Raw genomic sequence first — 18,648 nt, forward strand, 5'->3', positions numbered from 1 at the left:
AAACACACATGTGCATAATCGACTGATCGTTTTGTGCACATTTCCAAAACGCGCAGTAACTAAAGTGGCAAAGTTAAGAAACGGCTTGTCAGTTCCCCTCTGAAGTTGGTGAAATTTATGCGGAATAGTAATCCGTTAAGTTAATCTGCCCCTTATCGGCTAGCGACTTAGTTGTGCCTTATGCTTCTCCATCTTGCCACCCCCCTTGGAGATTCGGCTTCAAGGCCACATAAAACCAGGCAACATGGTCACGACGGACGGGGGCACCTCTCATTTGTTTTAGTTGCCTCTTGTCAGCACCGCTACATTTTTTCCCAATTTTCAGCACAATTAATTGTTTCAAAATTTAACGCCGTGCAGAATTGATCAAGGGGATAAGAAAATGCACAGAACGAAAATGACCAAAAATAAAAACATATCGTATTCTGCGAAATTAGGAAGAAGAAAAAAAAAAAAACTTTGAACATACGCCGCTCAGCTGAACAAATTTATTTATGTTCGCACATGCAACAAATTCCGCGCACGCGTAAGAACTGTTCGGTGTAAAATGCTACTGCGCGAAAAGGTATCCCCAAGGGAACTGAAAGAGCGTAGCAAAACTGGAAAAAAAATGAAATAAAAGCAAACGAAAGCAAACGAAGTGAAAAAGATAAACGCTGTGGATTTCTCCCCTCGAACATGATACAAAACAAAACAAAACAAATTTATCCCACTTTTTTTGCACACGGAATTTTTTCACACAATTTTTGTACGTAAAAATATCACATGGAGGAAAAACCCGACAGCGTGGTGCAACCCAATTTGGAGGTAGCACAACTGATGGGTTATGTAAGCCCCTCGCTTTTCCTTCACGTGAATTTCCTCGCCATGTCACCGCCCGTCCCTCGTACTGCTAATCGTCATCTACGTACGTGGGCTGGAACTCTTCATACACAAAGGACAAGTCGGGCAAATGTAACCCCAGCTTTGCGTAAATTATAGAGTCTATGGAATTCATCACGTTGGTTATGCCCTCCTGCACGTCCCCCACGCCACTAACTATTTCGTATATGTTGTAAACTCCAAAAAGAATAAAACTGTTTTCGGTGTTGTCAAAAAAGTCATCACTCAGGTAGCTGAGGTGGATGGAAATGACTCTCAAGGCTTCTTCGAAGAAGTCTAAGGGGGGAGGAAGTGAACAAAGGGGGGGGAAGTGAACAAATGGGGAAAACGAGCACAAATGGGGAAAACGCGCACACGTGGGGAAACTAAAAAACAACGGAAACAGAGCTGCCCATACGAAGCTCATCCAACACAGCAGCCAACCCGTGGCTCTTATCCCCCCTTGCGCGAAAAAATTGTACCCCCCTATGTTGCTAACCCCCCATGCTGCTAATCCCCCACGTTGCTAACTTCCCATTTGCTAACCCCCCTCACCTGCAAAGTTGGTCACCAAGTGCTGCGAATTGGAGAGGAGCTCAAACAGCTTCCGCCACTGAACGAAGGACTGGTAGTTAAAGCCTAAATGGAAGAGAATATAGGCAAACTGAAATTCGCCCAAAATGTAGAAAAGCTTATTTTCAAACTTGTGAAAACCTTCCTTCTTTTCATTCTCATAATACACGTAAGTATATTCTTGCTGAATTATCTCCTTCAAAATCCAATACTTCTCCAGATGGATGATGGTTAAGTCGGACGGCACATACTTCTTATGTTTGGCGTCCACATCGATGCGTTCGAAGTAGCTCTCGTTCGCCCCGTCCAGATGGTCGTTGGGCGGTTCATCTGGGTCAACCGGATGGTCACCCTCCATATTGATACCGCCTGCTCCGCCTGACCCGTCACCCTCCGTATTGATACCGCCTGACCCGTCACCCCCCATATTGATGCTGCTTGCCCCGTCACCCTCCGCAGTGATCACCCCTACGTTGTCTTCCTTCTTATGCCGACTACCGCCGCTGACCCTCCCCTCCTTTGGGTAAGTCTTACTTGCGGGGTACCTGGGAATCACGGAATAAAACATGTAGGGCTGGTTGCACAGATTCATCTCTTCCTCCCTACGCAAATCCGTACCCCCCTTTTTTTTTTTCTTCTCTTCTTCCACTTCTTCTTCCAAGAAGGAGGAGCAAAAGGTTTTGTTAACCGGCTCAATTTTATTTATGACCTCCTCGTTAATGTAGCAAGTTAAGCTTTCCCATATTTTCACATATGTGTAGGGGTAAATTAAAAGGGAGTTTTTATTTTCTTTAATAATATTATCATCTAAAAAATTTTTTTCATGCAATTGATAAAAGTACACATAAATAGGGTCACTGTCACTTACGTAATTAAAGCTGTTCTTCCTGATGTTATACCTTAGCACGAGTAGTTTCTTTTGGCTATCAAAAAAAATGAACCTACTGTTTCTTAACTCCTCGCAGTTATTTTTTTTCATTTCGTTCATTTTAAACTCTTTTGTCACTTGGTCACTTTGGCCGCACAGTGTGTCACTACCCCAGTAAAGAAAATGGCTACCTTTATTCATGCACTTAATAATTTTATATGGGGTATCAAGGTAGAAAGAGGAGTAATCCAAGCCTACATGCAATTTTGTGTCGTCTCTACGTGGGTACGTATTCCGGGTAGCTTCTTCTCCATTTTGCACCTGCGTAGCGCACTTAGCGCTTTGCTGCTGACCATCTGGGTTGAACCCAGGATCTACAGCATTAGATGCATCATCACTCTCTTTCATTTCCTCAAGGATCTTGATCATTCCTGCGAGTACTCTCTCTTCGTTTTTCTTGGATTTTCCACCCTCTACCACGCTTGCGTCGTTTTTATGGGCCTCCTCCCCTTGGTTGGCTTTGCACCCGGTGTACGCCTTTTCATCGAAGTAGGCATTTTCTACTGCGCACCCCCGTATCGCGGTGTACTCCTTTTTCGGGGTGTACGCCTTTTTCGAGGTGTACTCCTTTTTACCGGAATAATCCTTCGCGGGGTAATCCTTCGCGCGGTACTCCTTCGCGCGGTACTCCTTCTGCGCGAGGTACTCCTTCATAGCGGGGTACTCCTTTTTTTGGGTGTCCTTCCTATCCCTTTTATCTCCCATCAGCAAAACAAGCGAACACCCATCACCGTACGCGAAAACGGCGCTTGCGCCTTCATTTGCGCCTTCATTTTCCCCGTCGTCTCTCCCGCCAGGCAGCTTCATATTTGCGCCACCTCGGTTTGCGCGTCACTTTTGTAAAGCCGCAAAAAATTACGAATGTGTTTTTTATTTTTATAAATTTTACCAAAAATAATTTCAACTTTCTAAAAGCATACGAAAGTATGTCGCAAATTTTAAGTTTTCTCCTTTATCAAATTTTATCCTACTCTGCACATTGCGCTTTTAGCAGTTTCCCATTTTCACATTTTCGCATTTTCTCAGTTTTGCCCTTTTGCCGTTTTGCTGTTTTGCATTTTCTCACGTTCGCAGTTTATCAGCTTAGAAGCTTCGCTGCTTAGAAATCTTCCCACTGCATACTGCTAAGAGGCATACACGCAGGCACGTTCTTCCACAAAAAAAACACGTTATATTGCAAAGGAAAAAAAAAAAAAAAAATTCATTCCTCTTTTCTGCTTTAAACGCCCCTTTTCATGAATCTTCAAAACTTTGGATGAAAAAAAATGCAACTTTTTGAGCAACGCACTTAGGGAAGCACAAACCGGCAAGCGCTCTGCATAAATTGCCCCTCATCTATTTTACCCGCTACTGTTTTGAACCTTTTTTTTTTTTTGCGCGCCCCAATTTTTGTTCTCCCAATTTTCGCCCTCCAATTTTGCGCGCCCCAATTTTTGTTCTCCCAATTTTTGTTCTCCCAATTTTTGTTCTCCCAATTTTTGCTCTCCCAATTTTTGCTCTCCCAACTTTCGCTCTACCCTTTTGCGCGTTCCTGTTTTTCCCGCCCCCCAGGGCAGTTTTCCAATTTTCCCCCTTCTTAATCGTGCACAGAGCACACGCCCAGTTGGTACATATTCAATGGGTTCGTGGTGCAAGGAAAGTAGCTCTATATTGCCTTCCTTAAAGACCAAAACTAAGCCCCCCGTGACCCCCCCCCTGGAACATCGTAAGTCGCAGCCACCATGCATGAGTGCCTAAATTTTGAGGCTTTGAAAGAGCAAGTCAAAAGGGAGATAATCAAGGAGACAGAGACCAATCAGGCTAATGTGGGTGCAGGGATGGAGCTCGACTGTGGGGCGTGCGACTTGCTGAGTAACATCCCGGGTGAGCTGACGAATGAGCTTAAGAGCGACCAGAAGAATGAGATTAACAGCGACCAGACGATTGAGCTTAAGAGCGACCAGACGATTGAACTTAAGAGCGACCAGACGATTGAACTTAAGAGCGACCAGACGAATGAGCTTAAGGGCGACCAGACGAATGAGCTTAAGAACGACCAGACGAATGGGCTTATGAACGACCAGACGAATGAGCTTAAGAACGACCAGACGAATGGGCTTATGAACGACCAGACGAATGAGCTTAAGAACGACCAGACGAATGGGCTTATGAACGACCAGACGAATGAGCTTAAGAACGACCAGACGAATGAGATTAAGAGCGACCAGACGAATGAGCTTAAGAGCGACCAGACGATTGAACTTAAGAGCGACCAGACGAATGAGCTTAAGAACGACCAGACGAACGAGCCGAAGGACTGCTCACCCAAGAACTGCTCACCCAAGAAACCCCTAAATATCTCCAAGAAGGAAATGGAAATCCTGCGCGCGAAGATGATCATCAAAACGATAACCCCCACCCACCTGTACAACCACTTCCAGCAGCTGCTAGACCAAGGAATCGATAAGTACTTATTCCTCGTTGACCTTCAGGTGGAACTTAAATTCAAGGATTACCATATAAAAAATGCTGTGCATATAAAAAACGAAGAAACAATCACCGAAATGAAGAAGGAAATCGAGTTGAAACAAAACGCAAAGGTAATATTTTATTATACGAATGATCGTGTTGAAAATAGACCCCGTTATGATCGCCTGCTGTATGGCCACTTCGCCAATGTGAAAGCTAACTTCTATTTCCTAAAGGGAGGCTATAAAAGTTTTGAAAAGGAATACTTCTTTTTATGTATACCGAAAAATGGACGTAACAGAAACATATCGGCCTTTATCAACTTCCAAGCGAATATTCAATACCCCATCAAATTCTGCAGCAACATTTTCGTGGGAACTCACGTGCATATTTCCAATCCGTTCATAAAGAGCCATTTGAAGATAAACTATGTGTATGATTTTGCGGACAATGTACGGGAGGTGAATAACGTAGAACGTATAAAATACGTGACATATAATGTGATGGAAAGAATTTTAGAAATTTCAGAAACGAGAAAACGCCAGTCTGTAAATTATGAAAACTTTCTGGACGTCCGAATGGTGTATGACATTATTCAGAGCATTTTGCAAAATGTGGATCTGCACGAAAATAGCCCTACAGTGGAATCCAAGGCTCTAATTGAAAGTAAAGATTTGCAAAAGGGTGTAAAAGAGGAAACACAAGATATGGAGAAGCCAAACGCTGGTGCAGGTGGAAAACCATCAAAGAAAATGGCATGGCTGAGTAACCCCTACGAAGGAAGCTTGCAGAATGGAAATGTCATAATCGTGTGCAACGAGGGTATGACCTATCAGACGAAGGGAAAGAACAACAGCATAAGCTTAATAATCGCCATGTGCTATCTTATGTACACGAAAAAGTGTGGCCCCAATTTAACCATTGCGTATGTGCTTAGGATAAACAATAATATAAAAATAAGTGCTCAGACGATGAATTTTCTACACAAATTTCACGTTAGCTTGAAGAGATGTGACTACAACTTGGATGTCTACTATTCCCATGAAATGAAAAGAAAAATGGACAAACAAGTTGTAACCACTGGTAACAAGACGAACGCTACTTCTAACGAATGGTGCAAAACTGAACAGGCCAAACAGAAGACGCAAATGGATAAATATAGTACCCTGAAGGGAATAGTACAACGCCCTGATTTCATCGAATTTATCAAAAGCTACAAATTTGAAAACTACGACGATGCGCTGAACAACGCGAATGAGTCCATTCTGCCCATAGATAGATTTTACCTGTTTGGAGATATGCAGCTAATGAACTCGATGATTAAGGAGCAGACGCACCTTTTTTATGAGACCATTCTCCAGTCCCTGCTTCTTTACAAGCGAAACAGCAGCGAAAATGGCAGTGGCAACAACGGAAGCGGCAACAACGGAAGCGGCAACAACGGAAGCGGCAACAACGGAAGCGGCAACAACGGTAGCGGCAACAACGGTAGCGGCAACAACGGAAGCGGCAACAACGGAAGCGGCAACAACGGTAGCGGCAACAACAGCAGCGATGTTCATGACGATAATGGCAAAGCCAACTTGAGCGAAATTTATGATATGCTATACATAACTGCCAACATCATGAATGATAAAAATCTGGCATATCCTCGTAAAATACTGTTCTTTTCTTTAATCACGGCTCGTTTATGCAAATCTTTGTCTCTTTACGAAAACTGCGAAGTACTCCATCTCAATGATGGTGCCACAGAAGAGCCTATAATACCCCCAGAAAAGGACAAAGAAATGCTGAAATATAATTTGTTAAGCTTAATGTGTATTCATATCGAGGAATGCATGAATTATATTATGAGTTATAATTTCAAAAAGGATTCGCAAAACAAATATATAGAAGAATACAAATTATCCGTAAATACTGATGAAAATTACCTACTTGAAAGAAATATCGATAGAGACTGCTACGTGATGTTCCTCTCACTAAGGTACCTTTTGATTTCCTTTCTTTGCTACTATATGTTTCCCACTTTTACAAGCAAAAAATATTCATACAGTGGGAAAGTTACATATTTACTTGTCAAAATTGACAAATTTTCTGCCTACTACTATTCCGTTTTTAATATAAATATTAATTTATTCCAAAAGAATGATTACAAGGCACAAATATGTTCCTACGATAAATTGCCATTGTACTTTAAAGATTTATTAAGACCCTTTTTAATAATAAACAATCACATGCGATGAAATGGAACATCACCTTGTGAATTTTTTTTTTTATTTTTCTTCCTTTTTTCCCTCCCACCACACGAAATGTTACTGAGTGCATAAAAAAAAAAAAAAAATAAAAAATAAAATAAAATAAAATATAGTAAAATAAAATAAAATAAAACAAATGTGAGCTTAATGCATGTCGCATTTACGCCTGCACACCTATGGGTGTTCCCCATTTGGGTGTGAATTGCGAATTTACATGTGAGAAGTTTTTTTTCCCTTTTTTCTTGGCAAAAAATGCCCGTACATTGTTATTCCATCCCTTGATAATGCCCACTTGTGTAGCATCTTTTTTAATTCATACATTTTCTTATTCATGAATTTCCACACAAAACTGCAAACGAGTCCTCCAGGGAGACACCCATTCGGTGTGTTCCCCTTCAAGAGTTACCATAAAAAAAGAAAACATCATAAGAGCGTGCACGTGGATTTGGCTTCCCATTTGGGGACCCTGCGAACAGCACTATTTATCCACCACGAAAGTGTTACAATGCCGAATCGCCTCGTACAGTGGTGCCAAATGGAGGCAAACTGGCTCACATGCCAACCGGTACCCATCGTAATGGCTTCCCTAACGTAGGTGCACTTTTCCGATTCTCTTTCGCTAAACGAAAGCGTTAAAGCATGGGGGTATGCGGCCACTTTGGGGGATCCATTTTTGGGGGTCGTTTTATGCCCACTTCACACACCCCGTTATGCGCTTACACTCAGGGGGAAATATTAAGGGGAAAAAAAATAGTTACCAAAAAGACGGGGGAAAAAAATTGACAAAAAAGGGGGTAGGAAAAACTTCCAAAAGATTACAAATGGGTAACCGCCCCCGGAACGCTACACATTTCTGAGGTACGCATACAACGTGGGAAACGCGCTGACCCCAATTGTCACGTGCGAAATTTCAATTCCGAGGATGCGCGCCAATATAAAGTTAACAATCTTTGTGAAGAAGAGGTACTTGGTTTCGATAAAGTTAAAATATATAAAAACCAGGAGGGGGCATATGTAGGACAAATAGGTGTTCACAATTTCTTCGTTGATTCTGCGGAGGGAAAGGGGGGGGGGAAACGCACATATGTGTAAGCCCTCGTGGGCATGGGCATGTTTCCATTGCCTCGCATGGAGCCGATTTGCTCCCTCCTTACAGGCTATTCACACAGTAGGGGAGGTAGGGCTCCACGATCCCCCATCCGTCAAAGCCAAAAATTGGACAAATGTTTAAAAGAAAGGAGTCCACCAGGAAGGAAGCAGCAGTGGCAAGGGATATGAATAAAATGGAGTGCGGCTGCACACTTAAATTTTTGCTATTCCTAACGTAGGAGTAAAAATTGTAAAAAAAAACAATTAGCAGGATACACAAAATGTCTGATATGGGGCCCGATAAATAAATAAATGACAGCTGAAATCTGCTTCTTATAAAGTGTAGCTGTATCCAATATAAATTCCCTGGTAGGCCAAAGCCGGTTATAAACAGCGTTATAGAAGGTATTATAAGCGTGTGGAAAATGTCTAAATAATTTGCAATGTCCAGATAGAGGTAGCCTTTGTAAACCATCGTAATGTCTCCGTACTTATACGCAACAAGCGCGTGGGCAAATTCGTGTAAACACAATGATATGAAAAAGGAGGAAAACACAAAAAGGACAAACACTGCGTAAGAATTGTAATAATACAAAATGAAGAAAAAAAAAGAAAATAAATAAGTTATCATTAGGAATAAATTCCCAATATAGTAACCATTCGTTTTTATCAAAAGGTGAATTACACTTGTCATTAATAAAGGGAGCATCGACAGAATAAGCGATACCACATCTTGGTGCCTCTCATAATCGTAACTTTTTTCTCTGTACGTGGGAAGGAAATTGCTCGCTACTCTTCTGTGTTCCATCAGTGCGTTGCTGCAAAAGAGCACGTGGTTTTTCGGATCCATTTTGCGCAGTTCAGGGCTTGCCTCCTTTCCCCCCAACGTGGCTCATGTTCGCAGTTGAAGTTGCAGTTGCGGGTAGCGGTAGCGGTAGCGGGCAGTGGGTAGCAGATCGCTTCGTTATCTTCGTTACATCCGTTATCTCCCTTATCCTCGTCAACTTCGCTGGCTTTGCCGCGCCGTCGCTCCGTTCGGGCTCTCCCCACACGTCATTTCCGCCGATTCGTCCCTCCCCCCCTGTCGCTTCTCACTTAACCGCCTAGCAAAAACAAGCACAGTTACCCCTGCCTGCATACGCGTTTACCCGATTGGCGGAAGGGTCTTACATCCACCGATTTAGAGGAAGTACACTTTCGCAACAAAACAGTGGTTCTCACATTTCCATGGCTGTAACTTCGGTCATAGTAATACACTTTGTGCGTTTGGGGGTTGTATTCCTCCCCCGATAAATTCACAAATCTTTAGGGCTTCTCACCTTTTCCCTGCGCGCACGTGCAAAGGAATGGCGGCATGAATAACCCCACGTGACGCAGAGCAATTTTTCTGGAAGCTCTTTTCTGTTTCCCCTTAACAAATTCGCCCCTACTTGGTTTCACTGATACACGCTTCACAAAAAAATGGTTTTGCCACTATAATTTTTGCCCCTCATGCGGATGCGTACCCGAACTTATCCTTCCGTATGATGCGTAAATTTTTTTTTTTTTCCAATTTATCGCTGCCGTCACAGAAGGGCGCAAAAAAGAAAAAAAAAAAAGCTACTTCGTGGCGCACATTTCGAAGGGGAGACCAAACAAGGGGCCTATCCACACACACTTGTAGAAAATAGCGCTCACAAAGATATGCAGCCTTAAAAGGGGGAATTTTATTTATATTAAAAGAAAATGCGCTAAAAGGCTTACCATCTGAATGGCCCCTCAAAAAAAAAACATTTTAATCAGTTGGGTTGAAAAAATGGGAGGCAAAACCGTTAAATAGGCAACCATTACGAGTCAGCGAAATGGCAGGTTTAGCAAAAGGGAATGCCTCCAGCTCCGCTCAACTTGTATCGTTACACCAATCGCGCAACGATCTTATGCAAAAAAAAAAAAAAAAAAAAAAAATATATACATATTTGCAGAAAATTTAGAGAACGCATACCCAAAGGGACATGATTAATTTCCTCATTTTAATGCCACAACGTAGGAATATGAATTCAAAACTTACCAAAAAAAAAAACACTCACGTTATGTTCATTTTTTACTGTCCTCGGGTTAGTTTTTCCCTTATTGTAAATATATTTGCTGCCCGCTTGCTTCTCCCCCCTTATAAAATGAATGCATTTGTTCCCCAGCGCGGTGTGCAACTTGCGAACAAGTCGATTACGAAGGCGGCAAAAAAATTCTTCCCATTTGTGGACACCTTAATGCCATACTGCCCCAATAACACCTTTGCAGACATGTCACCATTTTACGCAAATGAGGATATTCGATTTATAAAAATGTTTCTTCCCACGTTAAAATGTTTCTCCATTTTTGTATTTTTTTTAAATGCCTCGCGAAGGACACCTTTATGCATCTCCATGTTGAGCCCTCATTAATACAGTATGCCTACACCTGTGCACAGAAAGCGCTAAAATGTACTCGCCTTCCACATCCCCCTTTATGCTAAATTAATCGCTCCTTTTGCTGTCGTTCCCTTATTATTTTTTTTTCCCTTCTGCGCATTATGGTGGGTGATTACACCCATGTCACCAGCATACCCCTGTAACAAATGTTTTTCCTGAAAAATGTAAATTTTGGCACTTCTCACTCCCCCCTCCAAAGGTATTATATCACTCTGTCTCGCATTAAAAAAATATGAGCAGATTTACTCCTCTGCGTGGTGACATTCTTTACATACGTTGATGTTGACCCCCTCGCTAAACGGTCGCAATACATAGCAGAAAAAATTACACAGGCGTTTCCTTCCCTTGGGGGTGTAGTAGGTGGTGCTTTTCTTCATTTTCCACATAAAAGGAAAAAAAGTCAACGGTAAAAAGTTGCATTGTTTGGTCACCCAGAATGAAAATTTTTTTAAATGAAAATGCACCACCACAGCTCGGCAATTCAATCTTCGTAACACACTGCGTAGGAGCGGCCACTGCGCTTTTTTTCCTCCCTCTTACGGAAGAGCGCCATTTCGAAATAGCAAAGAAAAAAAAAAAAAAAAAAAAAAAGCCAAATGATTAGCAAAATGAACAGAATAAAACTTCACTGACACCCTTTTTATTTAAAAAAAAAAAAAAACATTTTTGGTTCACGTAAAATTACCCCCCATAGACATTACATCCCTTTTCAGTGCTTCCTAACTTCCTTGTGGCAGTTTTTCGCACCACTGCTAATCAGTAGGAAGCAGTCCAACCACCCACACCACACGTGTATGCGTATATTCCCCTTCCCCCTAGTCAGAATGCCGCACCATTTAACTTCCTTCGTAGCCGCTTTAACTGGGTCTATCAGCTCAGGAACATGTTGCGGTTGCATCCCCTTCAGCTTCTCCCCAGCCGTCACCCCGGCAGTTGCATCCTCAACGGCCCCCCTCTCAGCCGCCATACCGAACACAGCCATACCCGCAGCTGTTGCCTCGCAAAGTGCTGTGTCCTCCACTCCCGTGTTAACAAGTACCATGGCATTCTTCGCCCCATTATTAGCCTTTTACAAAAAATACAACATCTTTGAAGAAACAAAAGAGTGCACACAGGAGAAGCTGGACAAAATGTGCCAGTGCAATTTAGTCACCGCAGAGGAGTTATATTACCATAGTGAGCACTTACCAAATGAAGAAGCCTACCTAGATGGAAAAAATAATTACAAAAAAGCTGTGGATGACCCTGAAAGCAACACTAGTGATGATGAGACGGCGATGAAGTGCAATTTAAATAGTGAGGAAATGATTAAAGAAGAAGTCGAGTCACTAAGTCAGGAGAAGTCCCTACCGAGCAGCGCATGCTCTATACACTCCTTTCTGGAAGACGCAGAAGAAGAGTTGTTTAAAAATTAAAGTACCTTCTAGCTCCTTCGCACTCCACGCAAACTTAATTTTTACTGCAAAACGAATTGAGCGTGCGTTTGTACATTTCTCCTGCTTTTCAAAATTTCCACATTGCACATTTGTTACGCTGAATTTTTTTTTTTTTTCAAAATTTTTAATTGTCCTCCGTGAAGAGTGACAATAAAACTGTTTTTTTTTTTTTTCTTCTTAATTTTTTTTTCTTTTTTTGTTCCTTCCTCCCCCACGAAATGTGCCCAACCCAGTGTGCATAGGCACACGTGCATAGATTACCAACCTTCCATTTCAACTCCTTGGGATAACTTTTGTGCCTCTTTTGTTTTTAAAAAGGTGTATTGCTTTAAAATTTGGAGAATGCCCACGCAGATAGGGGGCGGTGGAAGGGGCGCCTCGCCTTGCGTCGTTCCCGCGAAACGCGGCAGCGTCTATGTCAGCTAGGCGTGATGCTACTGCTGCGCGTGATGCTACCACTGCTGCTGCCACTACTGCTGCTCTACTAATAATGCCCTTTGGAGCAACTCCCTTCCAAGCTGCAACAGCAAGCGAAACTCCCCAAACGTAGATTTCCAAACCGGCTGTTTTCTTCCCCCTAAAATGCCCCCACGAAGCGCTTTCCCCTGACAGGAAATCACAACGGAAGGGAACACTGACGAGGTGCGGAAGTTCTTCCCCAGAAAAAGGGGCACCCCCAAAAGACATCTTACAGCGCATTTTCACAAACCTTCTACACCTATGCACACATTTGCACGACGGCTTCCCCCCCTGCAGAACCATTTCCTCCATCTGCAACCCTTGCCCAAATGAGTAAACTGGAAAACCAAATTAAACACATCGAAAGCAACATCATTTTTAAGGAAAAAAGAATTCAGGACCTGGAAAGAGAAATCCAGGAACTAAAAAATTATTCAAAAAGTCTTTACGAAAAATTGATAAATCAACAAGAAGTTCTGCTGAAAAGAAAAAAACAAAATGTTCTGACAGACATCAAAATTAATAGGCTGAAAAAAGACATCATTGAAATATGTAAAGCCATCCAAAATGCAAACAAAAAAATAACTCACACCTTCGCAGAATTGAAAAAAAAAAAAAAACTCATAAAGGAAAATACACAATGTATGGAAGAAATATATAATGATGTGCTTAAAAAAAATGCCATGCACAATGAACAGAATAACACCACATTAACAATTTTAAATAATTTTTTTATAAAAAAAGAACTTCATAATAATGACTTGAAATTGCTACTTAAGGTAAAGAAGGAAAAAATTAAAATTGTAAAAAATCAAGTTAAAGAAATGGACAAGAATATCACCGCCAAACGCTCAAACATTGCACTGCTGGACAGCAGACTCACCGCCAACCTGCATACCATCAAAGGTTGCATAGGCGAATTAACCCAGATGGGTGCCATTCAAACTATTCAAATTAATAAAAAGAACATCCCGAGGATCTGCCTAAATATAATAAATAATCTCATAGAAAAACAGGAGGGGAGAAAAGAAACCGTTTGGGATCCTCACACCGATGATGATAAGATGCAAACAGCCGATAACACAGTCGCGACGGAAAATAGGGAAGAAGAAAAATTAGAACTTCGATTAAATACGCAAGAATTTATCGAGCTGGAAAATTTCCTCTTATGAGATAGGTATGTAAAATGCTTATCTCTCCTGCTTTACAAAAATTTGTTAGCCCTTTTAGAAGGCGTCACAAAAAAAAAAGGAGGTGGTTATTAGCACACCAACAAATGGCTCACCAGCACGATGCACTTCACCTTTGGGGAAGCATATAACAAATTGAACAGACGCGGCATTTACGCAGACAAAGATGTGCCCTCAAATGGGACGAAGCACAAGTGTCACCTTTCTCCAGTTAGCATCATTAAAACGCCCATGAAAAAAAAATAAGGCATGCTGCCAATTACCAGAAAAGGGAACATTTTTTCTCCCCAAAATTGCGAATTCGGGTTGAATTTTTTTTGTACTCACACGGATACATTTATGAATGCACGTTTCGTCAACCTGCCCCTTTCAACATAAACTAAGCGTGTTGACAACTGATGTCTGAGTTTTCCCCCTTCCTGCTTCACCCTTGTCAGCAAGGCTGCTGCACATCAAGAGGAAACATTTTTTTTAATTTCAAAACGGAATTTTATCTCACATGGGGGTAAGGGGTTGGACAATACTCACTCGTTCATACTCCCTTTTGGAGAAGCAAAAAACACATTTGTGTTATTTTTTTTGGTGGGAAGCCTTTCTCACTGAAGTGACCTGTCAAAAGGTATTCCCATGTGTGTTAGCTGTGTGGGCTGATCCTGCACCGTCGTATTTTCCAAACCTACTATTAGCAGCGCAGCGGCTGTGATGACAATTTTTTGCTAACAAATCGGTTTGAGGTGAACGTTTGGGTTACCCGCTAAGCGGCCCTGTATTCCTCCCCATTTGGAGCAGCAAAATAACTGTTCGCATCCCCCTGCGTTCATTTTACACCCGCTTAAAATGGTCACCTCTTTGGAGTACATATCTGCGTTACTCCAATGTGTTTAGTCACCCTCAACGTCAATGTTAAGGTTGCCTAAATTGATGAGTCGCATGAGCCTCAAACGGGTAAATAACAACATATAAAGGGTAATATATGGGGGTAATTTCACTACAATTAGTTTTGCAATTATGTTTTGCCATTAAACAAATGTGAGAAAAAAAAAGGGGTAGAAAATGGGGCAAAAAATAGGGGTAAAAAATAGGGGTAAAAAATAGGGGTAAAAAATAGGGGCAAAATGGGCAAAAAGTGGGCAAAGAATGGGCAAAAAATAAGCAAAAATTGTAGCGAAAAAACAGGAAAAATATAGAATTACATGTCGAGCGAATTCCCCTAAGCGTGATGCCATAAATTCAGTTAACTGTGGAACAATGAACTCTAAGGGAAAGTTATTGAAAAGGGATCTCTGCGAGTTGTTTGTTTTGTGCCGCCTTATACGCGCATGCATACGTGTGTGCGAAGAATGACAACGAATTTTCGCAAAAATACAAATGTTTTGCAGCTTCAAAAACAGAAGCGACGATCAGCCAGCCGGTCTGCCAGCCCGTCAGCAAACCAGCCAACCGACCAGCCCTTTTGAATTACATATGAATGGACTCATCCCGGCGCAGTCGCCCGAAACGCCTGCTCCCAGCTGGCGCACAGCAGCTATTTATGCAACTACTGCAATGGGTGTGACGGTTACGATGGCTACAACTGCCGCAATTGCCGCATTGGACGCACTTCCGCAACTATCGTAGCTGCCGTGTTTTTCCACTTTTGGGACTTTTTCCAGTGGGCGCACGCTCACGAGCTGCATGCGCCCCTGGTCGGTGCCTCCCCTGCCGCACTCAATACAAAAACAATTTGTGTTGAGCCCTAGACAGGCCCAGTCCTCGTGTGCGCGCATGGGTAAAAGGCACACACACGTGCACAGATGAACACACGCGCGACGGAAACAAAATGGTTCCCCTCGGCGCGCCCGGCCCCCGGCACTACACATATGGGAATGATGCACACAACATATATGTTTACACATGTTTATATATATTTACATATGTTTACACATGTTTATATATGCGTGGCGCTCCCTCCCCACCCACACAAACACCTAATGGTACGCTTTGCTCTTATTTTTACGCCAGTGGGAGTTGATTTCCTCCTTGCGCGAGTCATGCGACCTGGATCTTCTAAGTTTCTTTTTATAATAATTTTTAGGGGTCGGCGAACGAGAGTATTTTTTCTTATATTTGTTGTAATGTGATGGTGGAGGAGGAGAAGGGGATCTATTCCCATAGGAATTTTTCACATAGTCATAATTTCTTCTACCTCTATCATCGGCATTATGATGGTAATAATCTGAAGGGGGGTTGATTTTGCTAGGTGCATTTCCACTATATCTGTAAGAACCTGTTCTATGCCTTGGGTAATCATCATAGGGAGGGTTTCTGTAGCTGCGTGTGTAGCTACCTTTATCTATGGCGTGTTCATGTAGGTAGGGATATTTGTTAAAATCACTTCTTGGCATTTTATAACTTTTGTATTTTCCATTTAGGGGGTTCTTATATGGGGTCCATTTTTCAAACTGTATCCATACCCTTAATGCGTTTTTAACATTATTTTTGGCATCATCTTCATTTAGGTAGCATGCCCTTACTAGGAGCATGTTGAATCTCGATTTTTCATTTTTGCATGCAAAAGTCACTAAGTGGGTTCCCTTATCTGCCCACATGTCACTTATTTCTGGAATTTCAAATTTTTCGTGATCTCTTTTTAACGTATCAAAATAGTACTTCAAAAATGTAGTCAGTTCTTTCACACCCCAATGCAGTGGTTTATATCTCCCGAAAACGCAGAGCTTTCTCCGAAGTTCTATATCGCTGCAGTTCCTTAGGTCTAGATCCCTTGGCCATTCCATTCCATTTTCTGTTTTGTTCAAAAAAAGGGGTAGGAAAAAAAAAAAAAAAAAAAAGGGAGAGAATTGCGCAGAAGATATGTTGTTTGAAGTGGGAAGAATTACTTATATCCCACGGAATAACTCATCCATTTGGAAGATTAGGAAGACCGACGCGATTGCAACGGTAGAAACGTACAAACACGAGTAAAGAGGTTCACCGCTGCGGATGAAAATGCATGCAGAGTGCCAACGACACCCCTTTGAACATTTAACTTGAACACTTTTTTTCCGCTGGCACGAATAATTTCCCTTTTCAGGGGCACTTTTTGAATGGCACATGAATCCTCTCTTTTTAGAATCACTCTTTTTTTCTCTTTTTTTTTTCTCTTACTTCTTGGAGGGGTCGCGGAGCGCTTTCTCATCCTGTTTATTTTTTTACCTTCATCATCGCTCGGCATTTCCTTTTCACCGTCTACACCGTTCTTTTCACCTTTGCGTCTCCCTTCCTCAGTGCCTTCTTTCTCTCCCTGGGTGTGCTCTCCATTTGTTTTTCCCTCTCCCTTCTCGTCGTCATTATCGTCTCCCTTTCCCTCTGCACCGCTCTCTTTGTTTTCCTCTTCACCACTCTCTTTGTTTTCCTCCTTGCTGCTCTCACTGTTTGCTTCTTTTTTGCTCTCCTTTTTTACCTCCTTGTTCTTCTCTTTCTCCTTCTCCTTCTCTTTCTCCTTCCCCTTCTCCTTCCCCTTCTCCTTCCCCTTCTCCCTATCCTCCTCCTCCTTCTTGTAATACGGCTGTATGTTCAGCATGATTTTCTTCTTATCCTTAACACTCCTGAGGGTGCAGTTGGACAGGCTCTGAATTGTCTCCCTCGAAATGGAGTCGTGACAAGCCAAAATAGCGGACGGCTCGTTTTTTATCATATACACCTGCTCAATTAGCGGGAACTCGATGTTCCTGTCAATGGCTAGCTTGTAAAAATATTCCCTAAAAAACCAGGTAATGTCCAGCTTTGACCAGTCAACTGGTATGTTAGTAACAATTAGGCACAACTCTTTTTTTAGATTTTTATCTTCAACATCCTGAATCCCAAGATTGAGTGGCCACAATACTTTTTTGTAACTGCTTCGGTAATCTTTTCTCAATGACCCATAATCCCTATCATCGTAATGAGGTCTGCTCTCTTGCGCATCTTTTTCCAGATATTTCATTGGGGCTTAAAAAGAGCGTATATATCTAGGGGGGTGATAAGTATGTATCTTTATGTGCAGCTTGGACGGCAAGAAAGAAAAATCGTACACTGCTTTTACGTTAGGGGTATCTTTGCCTGTCAGCCGCATACGTGTACATGTTTAAGGGTAATCTTAAGGGCGCATATACATATGTATATATCTGCATATACGTGTACACGTTCTAATGTATGCCTTTATCTATTGTATGTATTTATCTATCGTATGCGTTTATCTATCGTATGCGTTTATCTATCGTATGCGTTTATCTATCGTATGCAGTCCCTAGGGAAATCATTTTTTTAACAAACGAATGGTTTCATAGTGGGGAGTGAACGTGGGGCATACGTACATTTGCTCATATAATGGCTTTCCCTTTTTTTTTTTGTTTCTCCTTTCTGGCGTAAAAGGCGCACAGGAAAAAATGTACTTATGTGAGCTCTACAAATTTTTCTTTTTTTCGCGCATAACCGTGAAGTGTAGGGGGCACGAGGAAAAAAGTGGCAAAATGGCAGTGTCAAAATGGCAGAGTGGCAGAATAGCAAAATGTGCCGAAGTGTAGCCAAAAATGGGGGAAAAAATAAATTGCCGCGCATAACCGAAGAAATGGCTACTGCTTAACCAGGTGAAGGTAAAAATGCCTCAGACGAGAGAATGGCCTTTTTCGCGCAGCGATACGCAGTGGTACGCATGTTTGTATAGCATATATGTATGTATATATATATATATATATATATGTACATATACACTGCGTAGGATTTTTTTTTTTTAATATGCCCCCCCTTTTAAGGGATACTGAAGAGCTGGCTCCCCCACCGCCCATACGTTGCAATTAATTGTACGCGTTTTCTTTTTGCATTTCGCCGTGTGTTTCTCCTTCTCCTTTTTACGTCACCCGAAAGTACGCACGGCTGCATAAAGGCTACGCGGTACGCGTACCAATGGGGGAAGGGTGCGTAGCCTCTTTTCTCCACAAAAAAATT

The 18,648-nt window shown here is 42.0% G+C and overlaps 6 protein-coding genes across 6 annotated transcripts, besides 8 other annotated features; 3 read left to right on the forward strand and 3 right to left on the reverse strand.

Moving 5' to 3' along the window:
* The first annotated feature begins 203 nt into the window (after positions 1-203).
* Positions 204-233: a microsatellite.
* Positions 234-892: 659 nt separating this feature from the next.
* PVX_122105 (hypothetical protein, conserved) lies at positions 893-3,519 on the reverse strand (the record flags this gene model as incomplete). Its single annotated transcript, XM_001616934.1, has 2 exons — positions 1,408-3,519; positions 893-1,158 (listed from the first exon to the last, which is right to left on the reverse strand). The coding sequence occupies exons 1-2, from the start codon at positions 3,167-3,169 to the stop codon at positions 893-895; spliced, it is 2,028 nt and encodes a 675-aa protein (XP_001616984.1). The 5' UTR covers positions 3,170-3,519.
* Positions 1,262-1,282: a microsatellite.
* Positions 3,520-3,573: 54 nt separating the features above from the next.
* Positions 3,574-3,599: a microsatellite.
* Positions 3,600-3,724: 125 nt separating this feature from the next.
* Positions 3,725-3,785: a microsatellite.
* Positions 3,786-4,083: 298 nt separating this feature from the next.
* Positions 4,084-7,053, forward strand: PVX_122110 (hypothetical protein, conserved; the record flags this gene model as incomplete). The annotated part of the gene is made up of 1 exon (XM_001616935.1): positions 4,084-7,053. One exon carries the CDS (start codon positions 4,084-4,086, stop codon positions 7,051-7,053), a length of 2,970 nt encoding a protein of 989 aa, XP_001616985.1.
* Positions 6,533-6,565: a microsatellite.
* Positions 7,054-7,274: 221 nt separating the features above from the next.
* Positions 7,275-7,364: a microsatellite.
* Positions 7,365-7,908: 544 nt separating this feature from the next.
* PVX_122115 (hypothetical protein, conserved) lies at positions 7,909-9,004 on the reverse strand (the record flags this gene model as incomplete). The annotated part of the gene is made up of 2 exons (XM_001616936.1): positions 7,909-8,116; positions 8,220-9,004. 2 exons carry the CDS (start codon positions 9,002-9,004, stop codon positions 7,909-7,911), a joined length of 993 nt encoding a protein of 330 aa, XP_001616986.1.
* Positions 9,005-9,204: 200 nt separating this feature from the next.
* Positions 9,205-9,250: a microsatellite.
* Positions 9,251-9,381: 131 nt separating this feature from the next.
* Positions 9,382-9,559: a microsatellite.
* A 1,865-nt stretch (positions 9,560-11,424) lies between these two features.
* On the forward strand, positions 11,425-12,016 carry PVX_122120 (hypothetical protein, conserved; the record flags this gene model as incomplete). Its single annotated transcript, XM_001616937.1, has 1 exon — positions 11,425-12,016. Exon 1 carries the CDS (start codon positions 11,426-11,428, stop codon positions 12,014-12,016), a length of 591 nt encoding a protein of 196 aa, XP_001616987.1. The 5' UTR covers position 11,425.
* Positions 12,017-12,238: 222 nt separating this feature from the next.
* PVX_122125 (hypothetical protein, conserved) lies at positions 12,239-14,403 on the forward strand. The gene is made up of 2 exons (XM_001616938.1): positions 12,239-12,679; positions 12,794-14,403. The coding sequence occupies exon 2, from the start codon at positions 12,826-12,828 to the stop codon at positions 13,666-13,668; it is 843 nt and encodes a 280-aa protein (XP_001616988.1). The 5' UTR covers positions 12,239-12,679; positions 12,794-12,825; the 3' UTR covers positions 13,669-14,403.
* Positions 14,404-14,646: 243 nt separating this feature from the next.
* PVX_122130 (hypothetical protein, conserved) lies at positions 14,647-18,225 on the reverse strand. Its single transcript, XM_001616939.1, has 2 exons — positions 16,879-18,225; positions 14,647-16,468 (listed from the first exon to the last, which is right to left on the reverse strand). Exons 1-2 carry the CDS (start codon positions 17,645-17,647, stop codon positions 15,654-15,656), a joined length of 1,584 nt encoding a protein of 527 aa, XP_001616989.1. The 5' UTR covers positions 17,648-18,225; the 3' UTR covers positions 14,647-15,653.
* Between the last annotated feature and the right edge of the window lie 423 nt (positions 18,226-18,648).

The sequence above is a fragment of the Plasmodium vivax genome, chromosome 14, assembly GCF_000002415.2.
Source record: "Plasmodium vivax chromosome 14, whole genome shotgun sequence".
NCBI lineage: Eukaryota > Apicomplexa > Aconoidasida > Haemosporida > Plasmodiidae > Plasmodium > Plasmodium vivax.